Here is an 18282-nt window from a genome sequence, read left to right as displayed (position 1 = left end):
TACATACTACTGACCTCTGTACACTGCCCTATCAGTTAATGACCTCTATACATGGCCCTACCCACTACTGACCTTTGGGAGCTGTGGCACCCCGGGGATCTTTGATCTCTTCTGTTGTAATGGTAGATCTCCACCTCTCAAAGGTTGCCTACCCCTGCCTTAGTACAATCAACTACTTCCCACCCTTTCCCCAATAGAACCACACTTACCTTTTATGACCATTGAGACCTCCCACACTGCAGCCTGCACCTGGGCACTGACATCCCATAGACTTGAATGGAGTAAGAACAATGTCCCATTGAAGTCTATGGGATGTTAGTGCACAGGTGTGTGCAGCCAGGGTACTAGATCTTTCTACTGGCTGGGCTGCAGACAAAGGCGATAGCATGACCTTGTGAGGGGGGCAGGGTGTACACCAACTGGTTGTACCATGGGGACTAGGGAGAGGGGCTATACTGGTTTTGGCTCAAACACAGACTTGCACTTTAATTCAGGCTAGGCATAACGGGAACATAACTGGGAATACCAAAGATAGTCACAGACTTTTCCTAAGGGCAGCCATAGAGGATATGAAATCCAACCGGATAAGCAGGAATCAGCCGAATTTCAATTAGTCTATGGGAAGACTAGTGGTACCAAAGTCGATCTAGCCGTTTTTTTTCATGAGGTCCCTGCAGGGAGTGGTCATTGTATTCTGAGGGCTGGGAAACCTGTCAGAACACAATAGCGCAGCAGGAGGAATTCCTGTATCAACACTGACTGTGGTTGAAGGAAAGAAAATTGTATAATACATGGCTTGTTTTACAGTCCGTGCAATCTCTGTACTAAGCAGTCATGACTGTTACATTAATGTGCACATTCCTGAGTGTGCATTTAAATAACTATGGAGGAAAGAGGGGAAACAGCAGACACCTATCATGCAATCACGAAGGAAACAATGGCAACAGGTCAATAAAAGTGAATATGGTTGCACAAGAGAACAAATAACTAGCTGCAACCAAGATGTGGATTGTGGTCAAACCAACTGGATTGGTCAACTGATATCTTAAATCTTTTATAGCTGCATAAATTGTTTCTCGCAGAAACAGGTGCATGTATCTGCATAAGGACCTGTTTACACAAGATTTTTCTTGCGTTAGAACTGCCTCTATACTAATCAATGGGAATGCAAAAGTAGACTAAAGCCACTAAAATAATTAGAAGGAGCTGAATTGCATATGTACCTATGAAGCAGCTCAGAAACATCTCAAAATGGGCTCAAATGCAGGAAAATACACTTGAAAGAGAAATGTATTTACCCATCAACACAACACAATCCCATACCTGTAATGCCAAATATATAAAGAGTATTGTATTTGTCCATCAACACAAGTATGTCAATTTTTTTTTTTTTACACTTAAAAAAAGAATATACATTACTTGGTCATGGCTCTCGGCATAAGCTATGCACTTTTCATTGTATCTTCTGTTAGTGAGTGTATGTACTATATTGCCCATATCCCATTCTTCATCCTTCAGCTCTTTTATAATCTGCATAAAAAAAAGCAAGCATAGTGACTACCTATACAGTCAAATAAATTGCTTAGCATTGATATACAAGTCCATAAAATGCAATATGAAGAGATTACCTGGATCCATTTATCAGGCACTGCCATTGCTAGTCGATAGTCAAACCCGCAACCTCCCTGGGACGTAGGGCAGCAAAGAGCTGGCATCCCAGATACATCCTGAACAAAACACACAAATAGCTGGATTATAATACATATTTTTATTTAGTAGAAATAGCAAAAGGCAGGCTAGGAAACAAAAAGATAAATAAAAGCATCAGCAACAACAGCTATCGACTTATACTTTCTAAATTTCTAAATGGAATATGTAAAAACATGTAAAAACAGCACCGTTTCCTAGGGATGTGGAGGGGGGTTTAGTAGAGTATAGATCCACCTAAACTATATTAGTTTTTTTTGCTTAAACATAGTTTTTCAATGTTTGTTTAATGTGATGTATTGACTCAATTGCTACATTTTTGCATGTGTGAACACACATGGATGTTTATGTTTTTCCATGGGAAGGGTCTGGAAGACTGGTTCTTGTATGAAACTACATGCAGCAAAATGTAAATATTGATCCCCATAAAATGAACCCTATGTAATTACACTGCATGAAAACACATTGGTGTAAACTGTATAACTAAAGATAAGGGTATTAAATACTGCATGCCATGTAGGCCACAAATAGTACACCTGAAGCAAAGGAGTGTAAATTGCCCCAAAAGTCTTCTAGCACAGAGTTGTTGGGTATATCCATAGGCGCCCTTTGCTTTCTGTGCACTTTGAAACACTAATTTGCACACAAAGGGAGGAGGAATTTAGATTGCCAACAAGAAGATCATTAGATAACACTGGGTGCTCTTTAAGTGGCTTGCGGCAATGCATCTTTAACAATTACACACTCAGGGGGAAGAGAAGAGGCACAAAAGGAAAATCTCAGTTGTCTTTAGAAAAGATTGCAACATCATGCATTCTGAAAGCTTCAGCAACTACTGTGGAGCAAAGGGACTTTTTTTTCAAAAATTCACACTGGGAGATACCATATATTCTTTTTGAAATTGTATGCTCTATCCACAGTTCATTTTTAAAATGAGGCTACATGATTCAGAAGTATTTTAAATAATAAGATAAACTCACGCTCAGTGGGTCAGAGAGACTGCAGCACCTGACCATGTCTGAATACCTGACAGAAAAAATGATACTATACAACACAGGTGCGCATGTAACTTTCCATCAATAGTGCAAAAAAATAAATAAAAAAAAAGGTATCCCACAAATAAATAAGCCTAAAAAAAATATGGTTTATATAGAAAATGTGACTACTATAAAAAGTCCACAATTCAACAGCAAAGCGGTTTCTGTGACGTCATTGTGCATGCCGGCGGGTCCCGTGGCGGTGCTTTGGAGAGTTTATTGTTCTGTGTTTTATCTTTTGATGGTTACAGTATGTGGTGAGCAGCTGGTGGTGAGATCTAGTACGGTGTTCCTGGTTTGGGTATCTTTGATACAAGTATTGGAGCCAGCCAGTGGAGTTTACAATTAAAAGCGCAGTTAATCTCCTTTGTTGAGATCTGTGTCTGGTGAGAGGCTCTGCATGAGGGACAGCAACTGAGCATGTTTTTAATATGTTGGCACTGTGAGCACCTTATGTCACGAGGCAACAATTTGCCAATGGAGTTGGGATGTTCCATATATATGAATTGTGGACCTTTTATATTTATTTATAGTTATCGCATTTTCTTTATGAACTGAATTTTTTGAGGCCCATGTATTTGTGGGATACCTTTTTTTGCACTATTGATTTAACCACTAAGCCACCGCCTACCGTCATATGACGGCGGGACGAGGCTTCTCTTGTTCTGGGCGGACGTCATATGACGTGATCGCCCTCCCGAGCCACTAGGGGGCCACTGTGTCGCTCGGGACCTGGTACGCGTGCCCGGCGGCCGCGATGTCCGCCGGGCACCTGCGATTGCCGTGTAACAGAGCAGGACCGTGGATTTGTGCATGTAAACACAGATCCACGTCCTGTCAGACAGGAGAGGAGACCGATGGCGTGTCCCTTGTACATAGGGACACCGATCGGTCACCTCCCCCAGTCAGTCCCCTCCCCCCACAGTTAGAATCACCTCCCTAGGTCATACATTAACCCCTCGATCGACCCCTAGTGGTTAACCCCTTCCCTGCCAGTCACATTTACACAGTAATCAATGCAATTTTATAGCATGGATCGCTGTATAAATGTGGATGGTCCCAAAAATGTGTCAAAGGTGTCCGATATGTCCGCCCCAATATCGCAGTCACAATAAAAATCGCAGATCGCCGCCATTACTAGTAAAAAATAAATAAATAAATAAAAATGCTAGAAATCTATCCCCTATTTTGTAGACGCTATAACTTTTGCGCAAACCAATCAATATACGCTTATCGCGATTTTTTTTTACCAAAAATATGTAGAAGAATACGTATCGGCCTAAACTGAGGAAAAAATTTGTTAAAAAAAAATTGGATATTTATTATAGCAAAAAGTAAAAAATATTGTTTTTTCAAAATCGTCCCTCTTCTTTTGTTTATAGCGCAATAAATAAAAACCGCAGAGGTGATCAAATACCACCAAAAGAAAGCTCTATTTGTGGGGAAAAAATTATAAAAATTTCATTAGGGTGCAGTGTAACATGACCGCGCAATTGTCATTCAAAGTGCAACAGCGCTGAAAACTGAAAAATGGCTTGGGCAGGAAGGGGGTGAAAGTGCCCTGTATTGAGGTGGTTAAAGGAATATGTGCACCAGTGTTGTATAATGATTCAGAAGTAACCACCACAAAGTGTTAATCTATTTCCAAAGAGCCCAACCTGCAGCTTACAACCACAACTATTGTTTTTTTTTTTAAGCCCCATTTATGGATATAACTAACAGTTTGTATCCGCTATGGCTACCTGAGCTGAGTATACGGTATAAGCAAATATGCTAAAATCAGTGTACTTTTTGATTACTAAATAATTCAACTCTTTGACTTTATGTCAGTGGGGCAGATCTTAGCTAATCTAAAAAGTTCCATATTTTTTTAAAGGTGAGATGGTGTTCCAGAGATCAAAAAGGTGAAACGGTGGTTTAGGTTTGAAGGACAGATAAATATACAAAAAAGTACATCTATGTCAATAGATATTTTTTTAGATTTTACACATTTCCATTGCATGAATAACTGTGTCCATCTTAAAAAAAAAAAAAGCCTGAACAAAGTCATCTACAATGTGCTTATATTTTTATTGTTACATGGGACATGTTTCCTGCACTTCAACATGAACATTCAAAGCAACTTATTCAGTTCTGTGTGCTTTGCACTAATCCCATAATGCACTCATTACTCATCAATTCTTTGATTGCATCCTGTTTGTAGCTTGGCATATGAATTCAACAGCCAGCATATCCTGATAGATAATTTCCCCCAAAAGACTACTTTTACGAAAATTAATATTGCCTGCTTGCACAGCAAGAACATCAAAACGCTTTCCAATTTTTTTTTTCTCTTCCGCAAAGCCTTAGCAGTAAGCAACAAGGTTATTTCAATGACCATTGATTTCAGACATTACATAGTATATTACCCAGCATGATAAAGTTAAAATGTTACGGTTGTGAATGTACAAAACAAACAATATGTTCCGATTTTTGTTTTTTGTCTTTCCGTGACTACTACTTATCAAGGACACATCTGGGAAATGTATTTTTTGTGTATTTCTCTGCCCAAATAATAGTACAATAAAATAAATCCACTTTCTTATTTACCTACTAATCAAGCTTTTGAAATTCAAAGAGAACACAAAAAATGGGCCAGTTAACATGGCACTATGCCATCAAATTAGGACAGATTTAAAGGGAATGAATTTCCAATGAATGCTTTTCAATGCGATAAGCCTGGTGCATATATCTCACAAATGTGTACTAATGTTTGAAAAGAGTCTTTGTTTATAGTTCAATAGTCATAGTTAATTGTAAATGCACGTGAAGCAGCCATGTTTCCTTGGGCTGGATATACTTCGTGGCTTGTTTTGCTGCACAGTTCTTTACTAATTTTCTTTTGCAGTGCAAATCAATCCGCTTGTTCTGATGGACTCGAAAATGGAAAATGTCCCATCAAATAATTTTCCTTTCCTGATGGACTCCATGGCAGCATACATTTCGGATTTTTCAGTCAAGTTTTGAGTAAAAAGCTTGGTCATAAAGGCAGCCTCTCTAAGGGTTTTTTCCTCAGTCAGGAGGTTTGTCAGAATCTGGGCCTTAGAGTATGAGAGATCTTTGTTGGCATTTCGCCTTATACGGGTAGTGTTTATAACCATACTGGGTTGCAGCCCAAGGTGGCTTTGGCATCCTATGAAAACAAAAGATTTGTTCCTCCCATATGCAGGACCACTCAGGATAACTGGTTCCATGCCATGGGTATTGGGAAACTTCACGCATTCTCACAAGCTACAGCATTACTTAGAGTTTAAGGATATCTCTTGTCACTCTCTCTGGCAAGCGGGATTGAGACATCTAGAATCATTGCTGGTTGGGTCATTATGGCTAGCCCTCTAACTTATAGGCTTAGTTCCTGTGGAAGCAGTGACAACGCACTCAATTTTTGAGTATGTAGACTTTGTGGGCTCCCTATTAAAGGGCACCAGGAATATTTCGTGACAATATTCTCCTGCACATAGGTGTGATAGTCCAAGTTGGAAGACTCTATAGTCAGAGGTGGATATTACTTTAGAACCTTGTTGCCCTCTAGGGCTGGGGTTGTCCTCAGGACACTGCGGGAAATAGATAAAAACAGAGGGCGCACTGGCCTAGTTATCCATTATCCAACAGCAATTTTATTGAAAATGAAATATAAAATGTAACTACTCACAAACATAGGTAGTGTATGAGCTCATCTGGAAACAACATGTGACAACAATTTTCCAGTTTTTCGATATATGAGAAAAAAGGTTTGGGACTTTATGTGAAGCATGCAGCCAGGGAGGCAACACAACATAATAATACTAATGATGATGTATGGTGGATAAACCATATTTGTGACCATATATCTTGAAATAATACAAGAATGCACACAATAAGATTTAGTAAAACAATGAAATGTTAATTCCATAACATAGTACATAGTAGCAAAGTAACATAATGGCATATGTTATATGCCATTTATATATTTATATATTTCATTTTCAATAAAATTGCAGTTGGATAATGCACTAGGCCAGTGCGCCCTCTGTTTTTATCTTTTTCCATTAGGAATATTTGTAAGGGGATGACCTGTTTTCCATTAAGGCTGTTCTGGCTCATTGTCATGTGTAGCTATAGTTCCTTATACTGTTAAGTTTTATCCCTAATGTTTCTGTTGGCTATGTGCTATGCGGCAGGAAGAACATTCTTTAGGTTTCATTAAGAACTAAAAAGGTGCTAAACACAGTCTGATATATAACGAGGGACTATAGGAAGAGTCTTTACATTTATACACTAGACAGCTGTGGGAGAAAAAAAATGTTATATAAAAGTTAAATAACTAAACTTCAGGCAGACAAAAAAGGCACAAATGAAAGCAATTTTTACATTCATGAAGGCATCATTAAAGACTAATGCCGCGTACACACGGTCGGACTTTCTATCCTACTTGGTCCGGCACACTTTCCGACGGACTTTGTCCGCCAGGTGCGCCGGACTTTAAAACGGACGGACTTGCCCACACACGACCGGACTTTCCGGCGGGCTAAGTCCGCCCGTCTTTCCGACGGACTTTCGCCGGAGTTACGGCGGACTTTCAGAATGAACGGACTTGCCCACACACGGACAAGTCCGTTCATTTTGAACGTGACTCAGGTGCGACGGGACTAGAAAAGGATGTCAATCTTGACGCTTTTATCGGCGAGATTGACACCTTGCGAGCCCCGTCGCGGGGCATACCAGGCCCTTAGGTCTGGTATGGATTATAAAGGGAACCCCCTACGCCGAAAAAACGGCGTGGGGTCCCCCCTAAAATCCATACCAGACCCCGATCCGAGCACGCAGCCTGGCCGGTCAGGAAAGGGGGTGGGGACGAGCGAGCGCCCCCCCACCTCCAGGCCGCATGCCCTCAACATGGGGGGTGGGTGCTTTGGGGGAGGGGGGCGCCCTGCGGGGCCCCCCCCCTCCCCCAAAGCACCTTGTCCCCATGTTGATGAGGACAAGGGCCTCTTCCCGACAACCCTGGCCGTTGGTTGTCGGGGTCTGCGGGCGGGGGCTTATCGGAATCTGGGAGCCCCTTTAATAAGGGGGCCCCCAGATCCCGGCCCCCCACCCTATGTGAATGAGTATGGGGTACATGGTACCCCTACCCATTCACCTAGGGAAAAAGTGTAAGTAATAAAACACACTACACAGGTTTTTAAAATATTTTATTAAACAGCTCCGGGGGGGGATCTTCCTCCGGCTTCGGGGGTCCCTCCGCTTCATCTTCTCCCGGCGTCCGGTTGGTTCTTCTCCCGGTGTTCCAGTTCTTCGGCCGGCTCCTCTGCTGTCTTCAGGTAGCTCTCTTGCCAGCAGACGTCCGGACTCCTGGGCTTCTGGGCTTCTTCTCTTCTCTTCTCTTCTCCAGATGTTGACACGACGCTCTCTCCGGCTGGACTGCTCTCCGAGGGCTGCGTTGTGACTTATATAGGCGGAGACCCCGCCCCCTTTTGATGTCACAGTCCCTGGGCATGCTGGGACTGTGACGTTTTAGGGGGCGTGGTCACTGGGTGATGTTGACCACGCCCCCTAAAACGTCACAGTCCCAGCATGCCCAGGGACTGTGACATCAAAAGGGGGCGGGGTCTCCGCCTATATAAGTCACAACGCAGCCCTCGGAGAGCAGTCCAGCCGGAGAGAGCGTCGTGTCAACATCTGGAGAAGAGAAGAGAAGAGAAGAAGCCCAGAAGCCCAGGAGCCCAGGAGTCCGGACCTCTGCTGGCAAGAGAGCTACCTGAAGACAGCAGAGGAGCCGGCCGAAGAACTGGAACACCGGGAGAAGAACCAACCGGACGCCGGGAGAAGATGAAGCGGAGGGACCCCCGAAGCCGGAGGAAGATCCCCCCCGGAGCTGTTTAATAAAATATTTTAAAAACCTGTGTAGTGTGTTTTATTACTTACACTTTTTCCCTAGGTGAATGGGTAGGGGTACCATGTACCCCATACTCATTCACATAGGGTGGGGGGCCAGGATCTGGGGGCCCCCTTATTAAAGGGGCTCCCAGATTCCGATAAGCCCCCGCCCGTAGACCCCGACAACCAACGGCCAGGGTTGTCGGGAAGAGGCCCTTGTCCTCATCAACATGGGGACAAGGTGCTTTGGGGTGGGGGGCCCCGCAGGGCGCCCCCCTCCCCCAAAGCACCCACCCCCCATGTTGAGGGCATGCGGCCTGGTACGGTTCCGGAGGGGGGGGGGGCGCTCGCTCGTCCCCACCCCCTTTCCTGACCGGCCAGGCTGCGTGCTCGGATCGGGGTCTGGTATGGATTTTAGGGGGGACCCCACGCCGTTTTTTCGGCGTAGGGGGTTCCCTTTATAATCCATACCAGACCTAAGGGCCTGGTATGCCCCGCGCTCGCCGCAATAGGAAAATGTGTTTTTCCTATTGCAGCGAGCGCGAGATGCAATACCCTGCCCTCGTGTCGTATCTGGTCCGTCGGACCAGCATACACACGAGCGGGCTTTCCGTCGGACCAGCACACACACGAGCGGACTTTCCGCCCGAAACTGAGTCCGGCGGAAAGATTTAAAACTTTCTTCAAATCTAGGTCCGGCGGGCTTTTGGGAAAAAGTCCGCCGGAAAAGTCCGCCGGCGCCTACACACGGGCGGATTGTCCGGCACACTCTGGTCCGCCGGACCAAGTATGCCGGAAAGTCCGACCGTGTGTACGCGGCATAAGTTAACCGTATTTAGGGTGTAGCATGCTCTTATACACCTGCCTCCCACCGCCAGCGCTCTGCTCTCTGTGACAGCGGGCAGTACATATTCTCTCTGCGCCCGCTGTCACATTTTAAAAACGGCACAGCTGTGCAGGGGCTCCATTCACAGAGCCGCGTCATTCATTCACTGGAATCACTAAATGAAAAAAAAAAAAAACTACCCATCTGCCTCTGCAGCAGCAGACTTGTAATTTGAATGAACTGCAGGTGGACTAATCAGCACGCTCCTATTTCATTCACACTGCCTACAGCTCAGGAACTGTCTGCCTGTACAGAGGTATATAAGAGAGCTCTAGGCAGTGTGTGCAGGAGGTGGACATTGCACCCGTGATCCACTGATCTCAGGTTCAAAACTCTGCAGGCTCCTAAAATAATAAATGCAAATTTGTTTAAAAAATAAAAAATGTGCATTAGTTTTTATTTTAGAACTTACCCTTTAAATGTATTTTAATGCAAGCAGTGTAAGCAGTTGAATTTAACCTACAGTGCTCCTTTGCCAACAAGGAACATGCTGATAGGAAGAAAGAGTATGGACAAATATAAATCCTTTAGAAGGTACAGAGCTACATATGTATTTTATATGTATATGTATTTTATCTGTGTATTTAGCCATTTGTCTGGAGTTCAGCTTTAAAGAAGTACAGACGTGGGGGGCGTGGCCGGCTGGCGAAGGAGATGGCCGCTTGAAAGCACTGCTCTGCATACAGCCAGCTCGCCGGGGCGTCTAACGAACATCCAGCGCCATAAAAAAAGAGGCACAAATATCAATCAACAGATCGGGCATCCCTCCGCTACATGCCCCGTAAGCGGAAAGACCGGAATCCCTCTAGAAGAATGACGGACTTCTACACACAGCCCCGTCGCTCCTCCAGCCAAGATGGCGCAGGCAGCTCCCAGCCGCACAAACGAGGCCTCATTAAGGACACAGAGAGGCGTCTGCAGCACTTCTCCCCAGGCTTCTCTAACTTACACCAGGAGACCGGAAGAGCCTCCCAGTCCTCTTCCTGCTCCTCCAGCCCAGTGAAGACTAAGCTCAAATACCAAGACACACCAATCTCAACTCTGGAGGTGAGTGACATGGCAGGCTCCCTAGACGACACCAGGGAGCTGCAGGACTCCATTACTGAATTCCCCACAGTAAATCAACCAGTGCTAGATACTACATTAAAAGATATGCTGGTTTCCTTACGTAGCACACTCCATGCAGACATTTTATCACTTGCTCAGCAGTTTAAAGCAGAAGTGAGAGAGATTGGGGAAAGAGTCACACATGTGGAACATAAAATGGGAGAATTTGCCTCTACCTTTAATGAGCTGATAGATGCCCATAATACCCATGAAGATGAAATCACATGGATGAAAACTAAAATCGCAGATCTGGAGGATCGCTCCATACGCAACAATATTAAAATTAGAGGAATCCCCGAAGAAATCAAAAATCCTGATTTAATGTCTTTCTTTACCAATGTGATGAAAGATGCCCTACCAGACCTCCCGCTGGAAGATTTATTAATCGACCGAATACATAGGTTGCCAAAACCCAAGCACTTCCCTGCGCATCTACCCAGAGATACGATAGCTCGCATCCACTTTTTTACGACGAAGGAGAAATTAATGGCGGCCTTTAGACATGCAGATCAACTCCCGGATCATTTGCAGACATTGTCGCTGTTCGTAGATCTGTCTGCCCATACCACGCATCAAAGAAGACAACTCGCCACCATAACAAAGCCTTTGCGAAACCACCACATTTCCTACCAGTGGAGATATCCGGCAAAACTCCTTGTCACGAAAGACGATCGTGTCTACACAATCAATTCTTTAAAAGAGGGCATTCGCATTCTCCGTGATTGGCAAATCCTTGACCCAGACACTGAGACTACAGACAAGACGGTCACACCGCACACCTCTCCTCCTCACAAGTTCCCTTCCACTAATCAAGGGCCTGGATAAACATCCTCACAAACAAGCTGATTTAGCTCCGGCGAGCTAGTATAATGCACAAGCTGTTAAATTTTATCATAGCAGCAGTTGTTCCCCTGAATATTGCAGACAACTACCCGCTCAGGTTCTACATAGAACCATACCTTTTTTCTTGCTTCCATTGTTGGATACCTGTTCCTGTTGGAACAGCTGGTTCTTCTCCCTTTTTCCCTACCTATTCTCCCTTTACTAATTGACTGTGGCATACCCAATTGCCGTCTTCCAGCACTGGTTGCACTCTATTGACTAATTTGGATTTACTTCGTAATCTAGATCCCCGTGGTACCCCTAAATCACAGATTGCCAACTAAACATCCCACTTTCTCAAGTCTCTGCCTGTTGAAACAATAAGTTTAAAGATGGAATTTAAAATCTCCTCACTGAAAGTTAATGGCCTGAATAGCCCATTTAAACGACGAACAGCATGGAAAGAAGCATCCCGACTTAACTGTGACATTTTTTGCTTACAAGAAACACACTTTGCCTCGAAAAACCCTCCGCCATTCAATCATAAAAAATTTCCTCATATATTTCAAGCTAATGCTCCAACAAAAAAAAGAGGAGTTCTCATTGCTATAAAAGACTCAGTGGCATTCACACTGACTTCCTTGACAGCGGATCCTTTGGGAAGATACCTGGTTCTAGTGGGACAGATAAACAACACTCTCTACACTATCGTCAACGTATACTTGCCCAATATCAGACCGATCTCAGCTTTGAACAAAATTTGGAAAAAGGTCCACCCTCTTTGCCAGGGTCACATCATCATGTGTGGAGACTAACGCCATAACAGACCGCAAAATGGACTTGTCCAACTTCTCACCAAGTCGATCCCACAGAACAACCCTAGCGAACTTTCTTGATTCATCTTCCTTATTTGATGTATGGAGATGTCAGCACGCCACGGAAAAGGACTTTACCTTTTTCTCACATGCCCATAAATCCTACACCCGTATTGACTTTTTTTTTACAGATAAATTTCTTTTGCAGGAGATCCAACAATCAGAGATTGGAAACATTACGTGGTCAGACCACGCACCTGTGTCTATTTCACTGGGGAGGGGAAAGCTAGGGACGAGAGCGAACAGATGGAGAAATGATGCAGTGCTCATGGCCCGGCCTGAGAACAAGCTACAAATACAAAAAGCACTACAGGAATTTTTTGAAATAAACGCTCCGTCCACGGCGGACCCCTTCACACTGTGGAATTCGCACAAGGCATTTATTCAAGAAATATTAATGAAGCAGAGTGCCACTGCTAGGAAGCTTAGGTCACAGCGGCTTAATACCATACTTGCCTCTATAAAACTATTAGAACAAACCCATAAGTTGAATCCTCTTCCACATATACTGACGAAACTGAATCAGGCGAGACTTGATCTGAGAGAAATCCTAACAAACCAACACCTTAAACAACTAAGAGCTTTAAAAGCAAACTTCTATCTTCATGGCAACAAAGCAGGTAAATTGCTTGCAAGCCAACTTAAAGATAGAACAGCCAAACAAAAATTAACCCACATATTCCACCCTAAATCAGGACAAAAATTACTGAACCCCCAAGACATTGCAGAGGCCTTTAGAATATATTACAGCTCACTATATAATCTTCAACAACAGGAAGGCATCCCTCAATCCACACCAGATACCATAGACAAATTCCTGAACTCAATTAATTTACCCCTTCTCTCTCCAGAAGACAGACTGATTCTTAACCAACCCTTTACACAAGCAGAAATTACAAAAGTAATTCAGACACTTCCACATGACAAAGCACCTGGTCCTGATGGATTTTCCTCAGAATATTATCAATTCTTTCAAAATACCCTTTCCAAATATATGGAGGGGGTGTACAATGCCGCTGGGGCCAGAGCTTCCTTCCCGGAAGAAATGTTAACTGCAAACATTATTACCATACCAAAACCGGGGAAGGACTCTGCATATGTACAAAATTTTAGGCCTATTTCGCTTTTAAATGTTGATCTGAAGATATATGCAAAACTTATCTCCAATAGGCTTCAACTTTTTTTACCTGCTCTAGTGAAACCAGATCAAATGGGCTTTGTTCCGGGCCGCCAGGCCCCCAATGCCACCAGACGTGTCATAAATCTCATCCACCAGGCGGAGTCCTCTCGGAGGCCTTCTCTGCTGTTGACTTTGGACGCAGAGAAGGCCTTCGACGGGGTCCACTGGGGATACCTAGCTAAAGTGCTGGAAAAATTTGGCATAAGGGGTGAGCTATTCTCAGCCATCACAGCCTTATATACGGTCCCGTCTGCCTATGTATTCTCAGAAGGTCTATTCTCTAAAAATTTTATGATTTCAAATGGTACAAGACAGGGGTGTCCCTTATCCCAGCTCATTTTTGCATTAGTGATGGAGCCCCTCGCGGAGAAAATCAGGTCCCATAATGTCATCAAAGGGATAAAAGTAGGAGAAGTTCATTACCCTATAACTCTCTTTGCAGATGACATTATTTTAACACTGGAAGACCCGGCCAAATCCTTGCCAGAAGTACATCAGATCCTAACCGAATTTAACCAAGTCTCCCTATATAAAGTCAATGAAACTAAATCTAACATATTGGGCATTAACACCAGCAAATCTTTACAAACTTCCCTACAATCCAAATTCACATATCCATGGTCCTCCAATGCTCTAGCCTATCTAGGCATTACCTTAACATCACCTCTATCCAATCTATATAAAGAGAACTTTGCCCCACTTTTATTAGCAATCCAAAAAGACACAACTAAAATAAGTAAGTTTTCCCTATCCTGGGCAGGCAGATTGGCAGCTTTTAAAATGTCCGTCCTACCAAAAATTTTGTACATTTTCAGAACTCTACCAATCCAGATCCCAATAGCCTTCTTCAAGAACTCTCAGAAAATTCTTTCTACATTCCTATGGAACAAAGGCAAATCTAGATGCAATTACCATACTCTTCGGAAACATAGGAAAGCAGGAGGCATGGGTGTGCCCGACTTACAGGACTATCACACAGCCACACTATTAGACCAATTAAGGTTCTGGTTTACTTACCCAAATTGTAAATCATGGAGTAATATAGAACAATCAGCAATCTCACCGAACACCCTCCATTCACTCTTACTAGCTAACGCTATTTCCCCCTCCCTTAATACAGGCTTAAACCATCCTACCATATCAGCTTCCATTCTGGCTTGGAGACGATTCCTACAACATGGCAATAATCCAAACAAACAAATAGAAACCCTACTCAACATAGAAGTACTTAGACTCATTAACCCCAATATAACAACTCCCAAATGGGAAACAAAAGGAATTAAAGAAATTTCGTCCCTATTTAGGGAGGGTAAAATTATCTCTTATGAGGATCTAACATCTAAATATATGTTGCCAAAGGGTGAATTTCTCACATATGCGCAAATGAAATCCACACTAACCCCCAATTTAAATTTAAATGTAAAGATCTCACAAGATGGCTGGAACTTCTGGACATCCCCAAAACCCAAAAAAAAAGGTATATCACTCTTCTATAACTGTCTTCATGACAAGCTCACCTTTTGTATAACCAAACCCCTGAACAAATGGGCCACAGAATTGAACGTTGATATCTCAGCCAACCAGTGGCAAAAAGCAATATCACACAATATGTCAATTTCAAGATGTGCTACATATTGGGAAATGGCACAAAAACTCCATCTTAGGTGGTATTACACACCATACACAATAGCTAAATTTGCTCCGGATCACAATAATCAATGCTGGCGAAGTTGTGGTTTGATAGGAACTCTATCACATATGTTATGGTTTTGTCCCAACATATGCAGTTTCTGGAACTCAGTGTTCAAACTCATTGCTAAACTAACTGGGTTCATATCTAAACCCAACTTTAAATTGGCAATTTTGAGCATTGATATAGGAAACTTCCCGAAGAATCTCAGGCATGTGGTTCTGCATACTCTATTTGCCGCAAGACTGATTATCATGAGGCATTGGAAGTCAACCAAGGCCCCGAATGTTAAAGAGGTGACAGGCCTAATGTCTGAGACGTATTCTTTGGAACAATTAATGGCATACAAATCAGGTGGCTTAATTAAATTCTACGAACAATGGGCCCCATGGAGAGATTTCCACAACAATACTTAGTCCAATCTCCGCGTATACAACAATTCTTCCCTAGAATAATATCTCCCCTATTATGAAAAATTCAAGTTCGGAAACCTAACAGGTCATAGCAGGACAGAGCATTACAAAGCAATTGGGTGTCTCACTTACCTTGCGTTTCTCCTCCCCCATTCCCCCTTTCTTTCTTTCTTTCTTTCCCAACTACTCTTCCCTGTTACGGTTCGCATTTATTCTCTTAGCTGAACAGAGTTCAGAACAGAATGGTTGTTATATAATACGACTACCCCAGTTTGACAATATTTATAACATGTATTATGTCCTACATAACGAAATTGCTAGGATATATGCTTCTTATGTTTCAACTTACCCATGTATATGTAAAACTCTTCGATTTATCGTTACTACTACTAGTTGTATTGTAACTTTTTCTTAATTCTAATAATAAAAAAGATTTGACATTAAAGAAGTACAGACGCTGAATGGTTTTCCATGATTATTGCACTGCAGAACCACGCAGTAAGAACAGTAATATTTATAATATAAATGAACAAACCCATAATGTTTTTAATTCTATCTGGGGCACATCTACTTAAAATAGATTTAACAGATTTGGAAATAAAATACAGAAGAATTCTTATTCATTTGGTTCGCTCTAAATAGTGGATTTTTGACTTTATCTCTATATTAGCTTACCATTTCCGCACATTATAGAAGGTTGTCCTGTTTTAATTAAAATCTAATTAGCTATATAAATGTCCCGATCGCACCAAGCTTAATACATCAAGAGCTTGAATGTTGCATTTGGCCTACATACTCAATTTAATTACACGTTAGACAAGGTAAAAATGTCAAGTTTCTGAAGAAGAATTGAAATCTATCTGCTGGTTACATGCTGTCATTATGTTTTCTTTTTTAGTCAGGTGTAGCTATAAGGCTACATTCATATTGGCGATTAAGGCTTGTGCGGATTTGTAGAGGCAGGAATCTTCCAATTCCTGCTGCAGCTCTGAGCGGCTAGGTTCGGCCGCCGACCCCATTTATTATGACAGGCAGCCGCAGCTATTCACAGACTCTTTGCATAGCCAGAGACTACCTGTGGTAATCACTGCTGGACGCACACAAAGTGATTAGCTGCAGCCACCAGCAACCTATCATTATAGCAAACAGGTCTGATGGCCGCACCAGGCCGCTCAGAGCTGCAGCAGAATTTGGAAGATTCCTACAGCTACAATTCGCACCGACCTAGATTGGCGGTGTGCATGTAGACTCAAACTGCATTATATTGCTAGTACTAGTATTATATTGTAAAGTACTGGACTTACCTCGGCTATTGTGATACACTGTGGGAAGAGGGAATGTACCATGTGATTTGCCAGCATAAGATATACAAGTGAGTCTTCATCCACTTGCAAACCAAAATATTCATTATAATCACCTGAGAATCCACATCCTAGGATACAAATATTATCATCATCGTTATTCATCCTTAACATTACGTGCAGTTATAAAAATTAAGACATTTTAATTGAAGTTTTATGCTGTACACGTTTTATGCTGTACACTCTTGACCTGTTTGTCAGCATTTTGAGTGATTGTAATATTTGATGCGAATGCCCTATAGCTGATCCCCCCCACAGTAACATCCAACACTACAACACAAGGGCAGTCAGGGAACCGAGCCTAACAGGGAAAAAAAAAAAGAAGTTGTTGCTTTCCAAGTCAGGGAATCTATGCAATCTACTTTAAAATATACCCCTAGTTGCCATTTTATTATGTTAAAAAATTAGCTTTTACAATGACTTAATGTATCTATACTTTAATTTTATTGTTCTGGTTTCCTAGAGCCAACCTACCCCATAACAAAACTCCCCACCCCTTACGAGAATCATAATACAAGAGCATCATCATCTGTTTGCTGGGTGGTACATGGGTTTCCCAATCATGTGATCACAGTGTTCACATGATTGGAAGCTAATCCCGCAAACCATCAATGTTAGTCCAGACCGAAAGCTGCTCTTAGCACATAAACCAACTACGGCTGCCCAGCGTGGCGTGTGGACAATAAAGCCCACCCATTTTGCTGCACATTTGTGCTGGGCGGTTGTGAGGGGGTTAAAAAACTGTTTTTATTGTTCCCCTGGTGAAAAAATTAAAGCAGTTGTAAACCTTCACATATACCTAGTGAAGTGAACAGCCTCAGATGATACAAATCCTCCTAAATAGGTTTTATTTGTTTATCTGCAGCCCTCTCTTCCTTACACCTCTTCAAAAGGGCAGAATCGTATTAAAATCCATCTCCATCACAAATTTTATCTCATGTGTCGGAAAAAAATTCTCAGAAGTGACACATGCTGATAACTGAGGAAGGAAGCACCAGAGAGAAACAACACTTAGAGCTTTGGAAAGAGATAAGTAAACAAAGTATATGCTTTTTTCAGATTTTTTTGACTGAGGATTACAACCACTTTAGGACACTGTACTAACAAGTATTAAAGATTAGCATAGGTGTGAACAGGGCCAAACTCCAGATAACTAGTATACTCAGTAACAGCTAATGTGATCCAGGTTACTATGAAATTACACTAACGTCAGAAAGTCCACTCTATTTATTTCAGCTAAAAGCATATTTAAACCCAAGAACAAAAAATATAATATATTACCGCTTAGTAGACCTTAGATGTGGTGTTT

At 42.5% G+C, this 18282-nt stretch overlaps 1 protein-coding gene across 5 annotated transcripts in view; it reads right to left on the bottom strand.

Annotated features, from left to right (window-relative positions):
* The window catches only part of GBE1 (1,4-alpha-glucan branching enzyme 1), a 309698-nt gene that overhangs the window by 104505 nt on the left and 186911 nt on the right, over positions 1-18282 (bottom strand). For 4 of the 5 annotated variants that reach the window (XM_073617016.1, XM_073617018.1, XM_073617015.1 and 1 more), the window contains 3 exons: positions 16917-17044; positions 1629-1727; positions 1420-1557 (listed from right to left, as the gene is read on the bottom strand). In XM_073617016.1, coding sequence (XP_073473117.1) covers positions 1420-1557; positions 1629-1727; positions 16917-17044 — 365 coding nt within the window. The remainder of the gene's footprint in view (positions 1-1419; positions 1558-1628; positions 1728-16916; positions 17045-18282) is intronic. The other variant, XM_073617017.1, reaches the window with a different exon arrangement.

The sequence above is a fragment of the Aquarana catesbeiana genome, linkage group LG02, assembly GCF_042186555.1.
Source record: "Aquarana catesbeiana isolate 2022-GZ linkage group LG02, ASM4218655v1, whole genome shotgun sequence".
Lineage (NCBI taxonomy): Eukaryota > Metazoa > Chordata > Amphibia > Anura > Ranidae > Aquarana > Aquarana catesbeiana.
Note: the sequence above shows the minus strand (reverse complement) of the source record. Positions and strands in the feature narration are given on the sequence as shown.